The sequence below is a fragment of the Passer montanus genome, unplaced genomic scaffold (assembly GCF_014805655.1).
Source record: "Passer montanus isolate IOZ18808 unplaced genomic scaffold, ASM1480565v1 scaffold134, whole genome shotgun sequence".
Lineage (NCBI taxonomy): Eukaryota > Metazoa > Chordata > Aves > Passeriformes > Passeridae > Passer > Passer montanus.
Window position 1 is genome coordinate 1,080,438 of NW_024360277.1, and position 13,746 is coordinate 1,094,183.

General features: G+C 35.1%; 1 protein-coding gene across 4 annotated transcripts in view; it reads left to right on the plus strand.

Moving 5' to 3' along the window:
- The window catches only part of PIK3C3 (phosphatidylinositol 3-kinase catalytic subunit type 3), a 66,591-nt gene that overhangs the window by 28,993 nt on the left and 23,852 nt on the right, over nucleotides 1–13,746 (plus strand). For 2 of the 4 annotated variants that reach the window (XM_039699477.1, XM_039699478.1), the window contains 6 exons: nucleotides 193–324; nucleotides 2,308–2,436; nucleotides 2,770–2,839; nucleotides 3,449–3,513; nucleotides 5,768–5,852; nucleotides 6,935–7,009. In XM_039699477.1, coding sequence (XP_039555411.1) covers nucleotides 193–324; nucleotides 2,308–2,436; nucleotides 2,770–2,839; nucleotides 3,449–3,513; nucleotides 5,768–5,852; nucleotides 6,935–7,009 — 556 coding nt within the window. Of the gene's footprint in view, nucleotides 1–192; nucleotides 325–2,307; nucleotides 2,437–2,769; nucleotides 2,840–3,448; nucleotides 3,514–5,767; nucleotides 5,853–6,934; nucleotides 7,010–7,430; nucleotides 7,604–13,746 lie in introns of all 4 variants that reach the window. The other 2 variants (XR_005626556.1, XM_039699479.1) reach the window with 2 other exon arrangements.

Sequence of the window (13,746 nt, forward strand, 5' to 3'; positions counted from 1 at the left end):
CAAATTACTGCAAATAGAGAGTTTTATTTTCCTGGATTATGTGAGTGAAACCTTGATTCTTTTTATGGATAATGAATTGAATAAATTGAATATTTGTTAGTAATGCATCCTTTGTTTATGGACTTCATATATACCTAGTATGTGTTTTATGTTTTGTGGGGTTTTTGCTCAAACAAATTTTCATTCTTTTAGAATGAGAGGCTTCAGGCATTGTTGGCTGATAATGAAAAGATGAATTTAGCAGATATGGAACTTATTCCACTTCCTCTGGAACCTCAGGTGAAAATTAAAGGAATAATCCCTGAAAAAGCCACACTCTTCAAGGTAAGTGAGAGCTTCTGAATAGATGAAATATAAACAAGTCTTGTGAATCCTAAGCTTAGAAACATCAGTTAAAAGATTTAAAGGGATAGACATAGTCAAGGCAAAATGCAATTGTAGCATGCTCTTCAAGTGATTAAACAACTCCTTGTTTTCTTTTAGTTTTCAGTTTAAATTTTTTAGTTTTAAAGCATCTCTTATAAGAGTGATAGAGATGATGAAGTTCAGAATTTCCCTGAATTTTGTTAGTGTGTTCAACAGGAGTACCACTTTAAGATCAAAATCGTGTAAATGAAAGCAGGTGTGTTGTGTCTTATGTAGGTCTGTGGGTCTGTTCCATTGCTTAAGTTCATAGACGGTGGAAAGCACTGTGGTGGTCCATTTCATGTAGTTGCAGTCAGCTGACAGGTAAATCCTATATCCCTGTGTTTGGTAATTTCTTAAACCAAACTGTAGCTGCTGCTTGTGAACATAAAACAGCCAATGTACTGTTGAAAGGGCTGAGGTTATTTTATTTTACTGCTTGAGATGTAAGTTAATTCTTGCAGTTTAAGTTATTACTTGTGGTCAGTGATGTTGAACCATTTTATAAATTTGTGTTCAATTCCTATAGGTGACTGCAATGTAATTTTAGGATAACCAAAATTTTCTGTACAAGGTGGACCTATGTCCCAGAGCCCTTTGTTTGCCAGTTAAAGAATTCATGTAGGCTGCTATGACAGCCAGTGTTACATCTGCCATCTCTAATAGGTCCTAGATTTATTATGCACAGTAGTTTCATCAGAGTCCTTGTTGACTGTGTTGTAATTTGAGTTTGCTTAAAATCAGAGATACTTTGTGCTTCTGCAGTTGCATGCTCTTGCACCTTTGGTTGGAGGCAACATTGAAAAATTTTGTTAGGAAAGCAAACTTTTGCAAACTCATATCATGATTTTGTGTGAGTATGATGTATGTTTCTCCACATTTGAAAGAATGTGGAGAAACAGATTGCTGGAACAGCACCTAAATGTTTCCTATCAATAATAATAGCTGAAGTTCTTCAGGACAAACTCAAGACAGTCTTTTACATATTAGTCTTCTGTAACTGTGCAAAAAATGTAGGACCAAAAATGTGAGATGTAACTTGTTTCAAAATCAGAGATTTTTCTTCTTCTCCTAATTCTGACATCTTACATTTTTCCATATTTAATATCTCATTCTGGGCTATGGGATAAAAAACCAAATGGAATTAAAAAGGAAAGAATTACTAATTTTTGGTGCCCGTGGACATCACATGAGCTTTTGTAGGACTGCATAAAGAATAATTTTGCCTTTATTTGTGGAACTTAATAATTTTGTGGTATTAATTTAAAAATGTCATCTAACTGCTCAAGATTAAACTCTGTACCTCAATTATTTTTGTTTGGTTTGCTGTGGAGGGAAGTGACTTGGTCACTTGCAATAGATTGTAACATTCATGTACATAATTGATGCCCTTTGACCCATTTTACGTGGAAAAATTGCAAACAATTAAATGGGCTTTCTCAAACAATAATGTAAAAAGGCGCTTTTGCTAAATAGATTAAGGAAGCAATTAATTGTTTAAGATGACTTGCCCCCAGGAGTTCTTTCTTGCTTATCCTATAATTGTGTCACTTTTTGATCTGATCACTTTAAATTTGTTTTGATGTGACCTTTTGCAAAGTGCTTCCTTGTTGATTGGAATTACATGCACACAGAAAAAAATTGGATGCTTCTGTCCTTTCCTCTTCTGCTGCTGTGGGGTGCAGGGAGGGAGAATGTATCCTTGATAAAAAAGGAAGGAAAGCATTAAGGTATTTTGCTTATTAAAATACAGTTACACTTTTGGTAATTGGAAGTGGTACACTCTAAACTATTGAGGCAATGCAAATACAATGCAAAGATTTTATTTCTGAGCTCCATTGTAGCAATGTGTTAATATGAGCACTGCTGTGAACCAGCTTAGTAGTACATTTCCTTTTGCAGAGTGCCTTAATGCCTGCTCAGTTATTTTTCAAGACAGAAGATGGAGGCAAATATCCTGTAATTTTTAAGCATGGTGATGATTTACGTCAAGATCAACTTATTCTTCAGATTATTTCACTCATGGATAAGGTGAAAATTACTAATCTATATCCTTGTCTTTCTGTTTTCTTGATTTTCCTTGTCAAAAGCAAGACTGTTAAACACTGTTAATGCAGCTTATATTGCTGATAATTCCAGAATTCTCAGATCTCTAGGTGGCCTTTTTTTCTTTTCTGTATAGATGTGCAGTTACCCTGTGTAGATTAAGAAAAAAAAAAAATACAGAATTGCCAAGCAGGCTCTCACTCATTATCAGTTTCAGTGAAAAACAGTGGAGATCAATGCCCAGTACACATCCTTTTAGTAGCAGAATCTGCCTTTCTGTTGCATTCATCTTTGCTTTTGTGTGCTGTTTTTTTCCAGCTGTTAAGAAAAGAAAATCTGGATTTGAAGCTGACACCCTATAAAGTGCTAGCAACTAGTACGAAACATGGTATGAATATGTTTAATTCCTAAAAATACAGTATGGAGAAGAATCTCCTCCCTGTGTTCTTAGTGTACAAGAAAGTCTTATTAGAGTTCAAGCCGTGGAAGTAAACAATCTGAGTCACCACTGTGTTCCATAGGTGACTCAAATATCTTCATAAAAGGAGCCTGGTCTGGATTTAGGAGTAAATGACAATCAACAGTTACCAGTCTTTGCTGCTGGGCTTGCAGGGTGATCATGAATAAATAACCTAACACTTCTATTTAGAGATCTTTGCATGAAATTGGAGGAGAAAAACAAAAAATCAAACTTGACTACTTTTAAATACATTCTGGATAAATATTTGGAAAGCCATCAACATACTTTCTCTCAGCTTGAAAACTTGTGAAAACACACCTTTTAGAAGTTAATTTGGTGTTAATGACAAGTCGTTTTAAAAGTATTGAAGGCAGGAGATTGGAAAATGGGACCAAAAAAAGTGTTTTGGTTTTTTTTTTTACGAGAAGCAGTTGAATGACTGTGTATTAGTTCTGTCCATTCATAAACATGTATTACAGAGCAGTTTGAAAGTTCTGTGCATTGGAGATTTTCTCTTCTGGCTGTTTTCTGTCATAGGCTTCATGCAGTTTATTCCATCAGTACCAGTTGCAGAAGTTCTTGCTACTGAGGAAACCATACAGGTATGTGATGGGGGAGTTGTAAATTGCCTTCTGATCAAACACTGTAAGCTGAAGGCGTAGATCTTGTGCAAAATTCTTACTCTCCCAGCTCATTTTTTGATCTGTTAGAAGACAAATTACAGCTAGAAACATTTGGGGTTTGTTTAAAAACGTATACATAAATGAGCACTCCAGTATCTCGTGTTTTAAAAGTAACACTATTTAAATAAATTACAGTGGAGTTCAGTTATGATATTGAAATCCCACCTTTGCTGTAATGATGAATGGCAGATAGCTGACACTTTTTGCTGCATGTTTTGTTTCAGAGTGTTTGTCTTTCATTCAACTTCATCAAAATATGATTAGTTATTTTCTTTGTTCAATGAAACAACTAAGAAATTCATTCATATAATTTCTGAAGCCTGTTTCCCCTCAATAGTGGATGTATAGGTACTGTAACTTGGTTTTGTTAGCAGATTTTCTTAATTTTCATGGATTTGAGTGGGGACACAGCTGAATAGTGGCGCACACAACTCATACTGGTTTCAAGTGCAGCACACAAGCTATCTAGATAGCAGAGCTAAGCTGGTTGAGATAAATATAGCTGCATAAAAACATACCAAATTGCTATATGAGGTGAGCAGCTAATAGATTTTTAAATAAAAATAGAGCATATTTGTTTAGATTTGATTTGTCATGGTGTTTTTTTCCTTTTGTGTTGATGGTACTGAGGTTTGCATTTTTTTGTAGCTCAGTAACTGTGAGCCAAGCAAACTAGCTCTCATCTCCTATAAACTACCTATGTTAAAAATATGAAGATCTAAATTGTTTATAATTTTTGATTATCATTTGCTTAACAAATAAGCTTACCAAATACTTATCACATATAAAAAATGCTTGTCACTAATCAGTGACCAGCACCAAGTTACATAAGTTAGGTTTTTTTTTTGCTTTTCATTCCATATAGGTTGTGATAAGCTACATCTGCACAGTCAATAATTTTACAGATTATAAAGTGCTTTCTTGACAATCCTTTGTAATCTTGGAAGTATACTATTGATGATTCATTCCATTACATGTTTCTGTAAAATAATGTGTTTAGAAATGCCTGTGAAACTGTTATTTTTCAACTCCTTACAATATCGTGTGACTGGAAATAGGTACCCTATTGTTTCAGTTGCTATGCAGACATAAGAAGCAATTATTGCTGTGAAAATTTTTAGTCTAAAGAGACAGTGCACCAAAAGATGAGATTTCCTGTGCTGAAACATGATAAAATAGCTGGGCATCATAGGCCAAGAAAGTGAAAAGTAATTGAACACTTCTAGGTGTTGTGGAAGTTTGGTTTACTCTTTCTGAAAATACTCGTTTTGGATTTCACAGCACTTCTTATAAAGATGAGCACTCTATATAACTACTGTATTAACTACTGGAAAGATTTAAAGCCAGTAAGCCAGTGCTGCCTGGTAAAACACAGATCTCCAGGAGAGAAAAGGTGTTTTGGTGTTTCAGTGTTACTTACCTTCTATCAGCAGCCTTAAAATTGCAGTTTGTGTTTTGGAAGTTCATTTACATAAGTGTCTTAGTTTTTCATTATGATTTTAGTAACTTACATGCATGATTTTAGTAACTTACATGCTATCCAGGGGACTACCACACTCTTCATACAGTGCTTCCTTAGATTGTGCTTACTGGAAGAAGCTTAGACTTGGATATAACTGAGTTTTCTCTTACTCAAGAAGGTTAAGAGGACTATTTGGGCCTGTCCACATATCACAGGAAATTCAGATTTTCCATTTGATGACTTAGGTTTATTTTCTTTTTAAACTCAATAGCAGCAGTTGTTTTATTGAGGAATTGGGAGACATATAAGGATGCTAAACCCTGTAAGAGCATGCTCCCCAAATGTAGTTATAAAGCAGGACTGTTAATCCTGTTTTAGTTTTTGTTGATATGACTTAAACAGTTTGCCTTGGAAGTATTGTCACTCATAGTTCCTAATTAGTAACTTTTGAGTGCATTGTTAATTTTCTGAAATATTTAATAAAGGAAACTGCTTTTCAGTTTCTGTGTCGAGTATAAGAATATAATGACTGAGACAGGATATAAATAAAGTGATATTAAACTAGATCTTACGAGGTGGTTTGGGGGTGGTTGTTAGTTTAACAGATTGTAATAATGGCCGTGTGTTGTCTTGATGTAAATTTCTTTTTTCCTTAAGACACAGTTTCCTATTATGTGGAATAACTAAATATCTTCATGGTATTCTCTCCAGAATTTCTTCAGAAAACATGCCCCTAGTGAGACTGGCCCTCATGGAATCAGCGCAGAGGTGATGGACACATATGTTAAGAGCTGTGGTGAGTTGTAGTCTAACAGCTGGTAATGTCTTAGATGAAGTCTGAAGGGTATGGTGGAGGAGGTATTAAGTTATTTCAGTTTAGGTGGCTGCAAACAGGGCACTGTGCATGTACTTGCTGTCAGAAACGCAATGAAAGAATAATAATAAGGCTGGCTTGTCACACACAAGACTGCTCTTGGTATTTCTGAAAGGCGAGTATGAGTTTAATACTCTTTGCTTTTCAGCAATAATCTTACCTCTGCCTTCTCTGTTTTGTGAGTTGTGGTCTTCATAATGCAGGGATGTAAAGCATTTATATAATAATAAATCATCTGTTTCAAAATTCTAATTTGTTTTGAAAATATTAGGCATTTTGAGGTCTGTGGTTACATTTATATGAAAAGAAGAAGTGGTAGTGCAGTTTCATGCTCAGTAAACTGATGACCGTGTTAAAATACCACATTTGTTGTGCATAAAATTTAAAAAAGCCTTCATTCTAACAAAAGAAAAAGAAAAGAGCATTCAGGTGTAAGTCCACAAGTCCACAGTATCTTCTCCTTTGCCCTTCTCTTCCTGATGGTGCAGTCTTTAGAACTGCTTGAAACTGTTCTGGTTAGTGGGTGAAAGCAACAATTGAAACAGTTTGCTTTTTATCACTGCTGATCTTGTGAATGCTGCTGACATAGATATCCAGGCTCATATCCATGCCTAAAATCTATTTACTGTGGCCTTAAAATAGCTTCAGTTCAAAACATGAACATTCACTTAGTTCAGAAAATTTCAGCTTATTTTGAAGTATCTTTATCCCAATATTGAACTATAATTTAGTCTTTGAGGGTTAGGCATGTAATTGTATCATGAGAAATTAAAATCCTGACAGTACTGAATAAGTTCCAGAGTTTCAGTACTTCAAACGTTCTTCATAGTGCTGATAATCTTGATTGTTCTTCACCAGCACCACTGCTGCCCCAAGTCTCTGTTGTATATTTATTGTTAGTGAACTAGAGCTAAAATAATGTAATATGCTGTTGTTAATTGTGTGGAACTTGTTTCTCTCCAGGAAAGGTACTCATACTGATGTTTACAATTTACTTTTTACAGCTGGTTATTGTGTGATTACTTACATCCTTGGAGTTGGAGACAGACATCTGGATAATCTGTTGCTAACAAAAACAGGTAATTCTTTTTAGCAGTATACTTTTATAGCAGCAGTTGCTTAATTTCTAATGTGTGTGTACTTTTTCATTGCATTTTCCTTGTGAAAATAACCCACTGAGTATTGCAGACTAGATTATATTTTAAAATGTAAGTTGTATTGTCTCATTTAAGGTAATATTTGCTCCAGTGTGTAATAAGAAGATGATTTCTTAAATAGAGGAAATGAAGGATTTGAAAATAAAACTCCTTCAACTGTAATCATCACTGATGTGGGACAGAGGGAATTTCATTGAAAATGAGTTCATTTCAATGTAGCTGCATTTCAGTGTAGCTGCATGTGCTTCACAAAGTTTTGACAAATAACATTTCTTACAGGGGAACATCTTTTTGAATTGTTGTTTGGCTTATTTTTACTTGCTTGCTTACTTTTGAACTACAGCTTCCCTAGGAGTTCTGGTTGCTTGAATACCTTCATTACATAGTGGTGGAGAATTAAGAGTTGTGGTTAAGTGTTTATTATGAAGTGAAACGTTTATTGAATGAGAAACGTTTAAATAAAAAATGTTGTTTGGAAAAAGAGACCCATCCACGTGGAAGGCTTGTTAGTTACAGGTAAGGCTGAAGCATATACTGCTTTTAACCATGATAGCCTGTCTGAAAGAGTAGAAAATTAACAATTGGTCTAAAGGCTCTTAGGACCCTTCTTGGACAATTGAGTAAAAAGTCTTGCTCTAAGCTCATGGGGGAACAACTAAAACAAGTGTATTTTACCTTATCTGTTTGAAGATATACAGTCATTTGAAGATCTCTCTTGAGAGGTCTCTCGTTTATCTGTGATGGTAGATGTAAATCTTTCCACAGCAGGCTCTGCTTGCATGCTGAGAGGAGGAGTAGTAGTAGTACTAGTAGTAGTCGTAGTCGTCGTAGTAGTAGTAGTAGTAGTAGTAATAATACTAGTAGTAGTAGTAATAGTAGTAGTAGTAGCTCAGTGTTTTGATTTGTGATAAAGTGCATCTTACCTGTCTGTGTTAAGAAGTACACACGGTGTCTTTACTGGAAGAATTTGGGGAGTACAGCAGAGGGCAGTGCACATCCATTGTACATTCCAAGTCTGCAAACCCACGGTCTGCCACAAACTGTGGGCTTTTGTAAGCTATTAAGGGAAATCCTTATGTTTCGCATGTTCCAAGTACAACAAAGACTTGCTACCAAGGCTTGTTTCTTGCTGAAAATCCCTTAGCCTTAAGTTAGAAGAAGCTAATTTAATTCTCCTGAAGAATGCATGCTCCAAGTATGTCCTTCAAAATCATATGACTCTGTATGCATCCTTTCTTGGTTATATTCATGCAATGAATTGAAGTTTTCCAGTAGAGTAAAGATAAAGAATGCTGGGTATCAGCTGTGGGTGTATATATTTCTTACATATCATTACTTGTATTTTGGCTCAACCTTTCAGTTTGGTGAATGTAGCCACATCTGTTAGACTCTTTCCAATAGAATTGGTGCATTGTCTTGTAACATACAGATATCCATGCTTGTAATAGATACAGTATAATTTATATATTAAGCGTTAGATACAGAAGTTCATAAAAACATACCGTTTTTTACACATTAGAAATGTGGTTTTTGCATGAGATGTCAATTATCTAATGAAATAATTTCTGTTGTTTTATGACTCTTTTGTGCCTGTAGTTCTGGAAATGGAGTGGCTTTTTTGTAGTAGTAGTCTTGAAAAAGACATCTGGATTTTCATGTTTTTAAGTACTCTATCATTATACTTCAAAAACAACTGTAGAAGTGTGTTGGGAAGGAGGTGTGGATGGAGAACCTTTAGTCAAAACATCCTTATCTGTCAGTAATGTTAAAAATTACAAAACGACTTGCATCAGTTTCATAAACGTGTCTTGGCTGATAACCCAAAGGCCACATTATATACTCAGTACTCCATAATAGGGATATTTATTTTCTCTGAAAACTTTGAACTTTTTACTTCTCATGGAGACAAAATGCATTTTCAGTTGGTCTGTGTTTTAAAATCTTGTTTCTAAATCCGTAGCAGATATTACTGTGGTTTCGGCTGTCAGCGTAGGTTTAGGCAACATCAGTGCCTCTGTTTAGGATTACAGACTGATTTATATATTGAAGATGGCATCTGATTTAACAGCTAACATTCCCTTTGTTGCCTTGGAAGGAAGATCTGGCTGGTTGTGAAGCTGGATTGTGATATACGAGGTGTAGCATGTTCAGTTAACTTCCATGGAATATGCACTAGGCTATTATATTACAATTATGTCATGCCTTCCCCTGAGAACATTTTGCTCTGCAGTTCTTACACTCTCTGATTTGACTGTAGAGTCAGGATCTATGTACTAATAAAATATCCAGATATGGATGTCTTCATATTTGCAAGGCAGTCAGTACATTCATGAGGAGAGTTAGAAAGTATTTCAGCTTGCATAGGCAAGTGAAGTCCTGTTAGAGGTATCTTATTAATTTTAACTTGCTTTACAGACATGGAGAGGTTTCACAAACATCCAGGCTATGTGTGGATATTGTAGGATATCCTAGACATTCAGATGGCTTTCTTGATAGCACTGCTTATGTGTGTTTCTGGACAACTTACTCTCACCCTAGTGACCTCTGGTCACCTGCATGAAAATGCAAGTTCTCAAAGTACAGGGGCTTTGACCTGAGCCATACACTTGACATTGGCTATGTGGATAAAATTATGTTATTAATATCTAAGAGCAGGTCAAAGACTCAGTGCTCAGGACTCAAAAACCACATTTGCTTTTGGCATCACGAGTAAATAGATGAAAGAACTAGGCTGTCGTCTCATTTAATGCTTAGAGGTAGAGCTGTGGTAACCAACTAACACCACATTTATTCTTCAGTCTCGGTTAGAAAGGATTGCCAGCAAAGACAGCAAGGACCTGAACAGATTTGTATATGAAATGACACCATGTGTTTGTACTTCCTGTGTTTTTCAGTCAAAAATCTATCCCAGAGAAGGTCTGAGATGGTAGAAATGGAAAGCCTGCAAGATTCAGACATTCACTCTACATCAGTACTTAGACAAGTACATTGTTAAATACATTTATTAATGTTGCAAAATACTGTAGTATGTAAAGTACAGTTTTAAAAGATATTTTTAAATGTTACTGGTCTTGATAGAGGGACATCCTTATTTAAAAAAAAAATAAAAATTAATGCATATTTTTGTCCTTTAGATTTCTCTCTGGAATTCCATTTTCTGTGGTGCTTATTATTAAAAAGAACATAACCTTTTAGATTTTGATCTGTTTAAAGACTTTCTCTTCTAGGTATCTTGAACAGCATTTGTCATCTAGTTATAAATATCAGACCTGGTTTTTTCTTAAAATATGCCTGAATAGAATGTCTTTTGAGAATGGACAGCTTGGGGGAGGGAGGTGAGTTAAAATGCTTTAGACAAGCTGGGCTCTTACCAGTTACATGGGTGACAATGTTAAACTTCACCTCCATCTGTTGCTGCATACTGACTTCAAAACCTGTATCCTGAATAAGTTCTTAAAAATTCACATTACTTTCATTGTTGTGTAGTCTTAGAAGACTTGTAAGATGCTGCTTATGAAAGTAAATTAGGCATTCTGATTTTTTCATAATGCCAAAGGTCTGTTAGCAAAAGAGAAATTTTGACAGTAACATTAGAATTTGCTAGGAAAGCCAGAAAAACACCCCATCCATCCAGTCATTTTCATCGAGGACTTTTCATCCTATTGCTTTAAATTTAAAATAGGAATTTAGTTAAAATAACTAAATTTTAACAATCCTAAATTGTACATTTTTTATATGGGCCAAGTTAAAATAATAGTAGTGCTTGAGGGTTACAAAGAAGTAATGAAATTTTTGTTTTGGTTTACAAATTGTGTTTTGGTTTAGTGTTTTTTTTGTTCATTCCTAACAACAGAAACAGAGTAATTTTGAATAATTTGCTTTTTTTACTGTTAAGAGACAATTGCCGTCAGACTTACTTTATTTCAGTAATTGCATCTAATTTGCTCTGTCCTCTGCATTATAAGGTTTTCAGAGTTCTGTCTGGTTTTCACTGTTTTTTCCTAACAAAACAATTTCTGTGCTGCTCTATAGGCACTTTATCCTGAATTAAAATCAAAGTATTAACAGTGAAAGTAATGGGCAGATCACCCTCTCCAGCTGCAGTCAGGTGTTACTGACTATTGCAAGGACCAGGTATGAGTTTTTATTCTCTGCAGGTCCATGCTTCACTTAATCAAAGATTGGTGAAAGAAAGTCAGATGGACTTTGAAATCCCTGATACCCTAACTGGAAAGCAGGGTAACTTCTGTGTTTTGTGCCATATCCTTGAGTCTCCAGTGCCCTTTCCTCTTTATTCCATATGTTAGAAAACTAGGTGCTGAGTGGGAAAAGGTAGTCAAACTCACAGAATAAAATATTTTTTTTTTAAAAAACAAAAGCTCAAAAGTACCCAACAGTATCCATTCTTAGATTTTGAATTAAATAATTTCCTATATGCATGCTGCTTACTCCTGGAAGCTTCTCATCTTCTTCCAGTTAGTAAATGCCTTGTGTCTTTCTTTTTATACAGTAATATAAACGGGGAGGGCAGGGTGATTTCTGGTGTGCTAGTTTTAAAGATGAGATCTGTTTCACATGTTGTCTTAAGTAACTCCTGATTTTAATGTAAATCATGACTAAAACAAACAAAAAAACCCCTTCACCTTTATGATTTAGCACTCACTTGGGAACAGTAGTAAACCAAAATAGAGGTCCAGTTTTGTCTGTAATTTATAAACATATCTAAAGATTAGGAGCCCTTGAAGACATAACACATCGGAAGAAGTTGGATCATGATAAAACATGATGGTATAAGAGATGGAAGGGTATGTGTTATGACACACTGTATATTGAAGGAAGGACATGTAATTGTTTGTAAAACCATGTTAGAAACAATTACACATTGCAGAGAAAGTAGTGTTGCACAAAGAATAACATACTTTAGAATATACGTAACAAAGCATAACATACTGTAGAAAAAGTAGTGTTGCACAAAGCTCACATGAAGGCTGCATTACTGGGAGGATAAGTGATTACTGTGTATAAAAATCATTAAATGAGTATGAACTGTTACAGGGAAGTGACTGATACAAGCTGTAGAGAGACCATCCCTGGGGATACTGAGAAACTGTCTGGACATGTCCCTGGCTAAGGCACCTGGCTTTGGATGTCTCTGCTTAACCTGGGGATTTGACCAGGTGTCCTCCAGAGGTCCCTTTATTCTTGCAATTGGAGTTATGCTGAGTGAAAATTGTCACATTCATTAATATAATGAAAGTGGAATATTCAGTGTAACGTCCTGATACAAATGGCACTTGGGATGATCATGTGACAGACTGGCAACCTTTTTATCTTGGTCTTAAAGATTTGAAATCATTGAGTTTATTAACTTGATAAATTTATTATATATTAACATAAATAAGAGTATAAATATTTGTTTTCGGTATTAAATACATAGCAAATTTTAATTTGTCCAAAGCAGGCTTGTTCGTCACTTGTTCAGTTAAGTCCTGGAGAATAACACGAGTCAGGTTCCACTGTAGGACTCTAGACCTTCAGTGCTCCCTCAGGCTGCTCCTGGTGTAGAGGATTTGTGCAAGCACAGGGAGAGCCTTTGTCCATGTTCTGTAGCATGGTATGCTGGTTTAACTGATCTTGCAGGAGCTGAATTAAAATTAATCAAGTCTGTATTTAATAGGCAGGTTTTAAAGGTTTTATATATACTTATTTAAATGTGAGCTTATACAGCTCACATTTAAGCCAGCCTAAAAAACAGCTGAATTTTGAAGTACAGCTAGGAGACCTAAAATGTTAATGCAGGATGGCCTTGTCTCTCTTTCTAAGTGTCTATCACTCAATTATTGAAATATTTTTGAATGTTTTAGATGTCTTTGTTACCAGTGTAAATTATTAATTATCATCTTTTATTCCTTATCTCCAGAGAAAACTGAAAAGAAAAATATTTCTTCTACAAGGGTTACTGTTTTATTCAAAATGTTGTCTCTTGACTCTTCAAGGTGACAGGTCTGAATAAGTGAACAGAAGCAAGTCCCCAAAACTTTTCATTTAAACATTTTTTCTAGCTTAATGATGAAAGGGTTCTGTATGTGGTTGCTGCAGAAATTTGGTGTACATAAATGAGCTCCACAAGAATCTCCTTTACCACCCCAGAAAGAATGTATTGAAGGAATGTTTTTTTAATAGCACAATTAGTTATGCAAAATATAATGGCTGTGGCATTTATCAGTCAGCAAATACCTTGCCTCTTGTTGAGGATACTTGTGATCTCTCTTTGAAATTCGACTGTCTTGGAATTCGTTTCTTGGATTGAAGAATGCTTATGACAGATCTCAAAAAGCCTTTTCTAGTGATACTACATTATTATTCAATGAAACAGTCAAAGACAGGTGATTAACTGAAAAATATGACTGCTCCATTTTTTTTTTTCCAAAAGCACTTAGAACCTAATCTTATGAAATCTTAAAATGAATACACAAGCTGCAGGTTAAAATACCCCAAAGCAAATACACCCCTGTCTGTTATGCTGCTCAGTTCCATAATTCTGAAGCAAGACTCTTATCTTCTGTGCTGTGTTTGTCTAGACAACAATCATGCTAATAATTTTCTACCTTCTTGTTTAAAAGATCTTGTATCTTGTATCTGCATGCATATCTTCACTC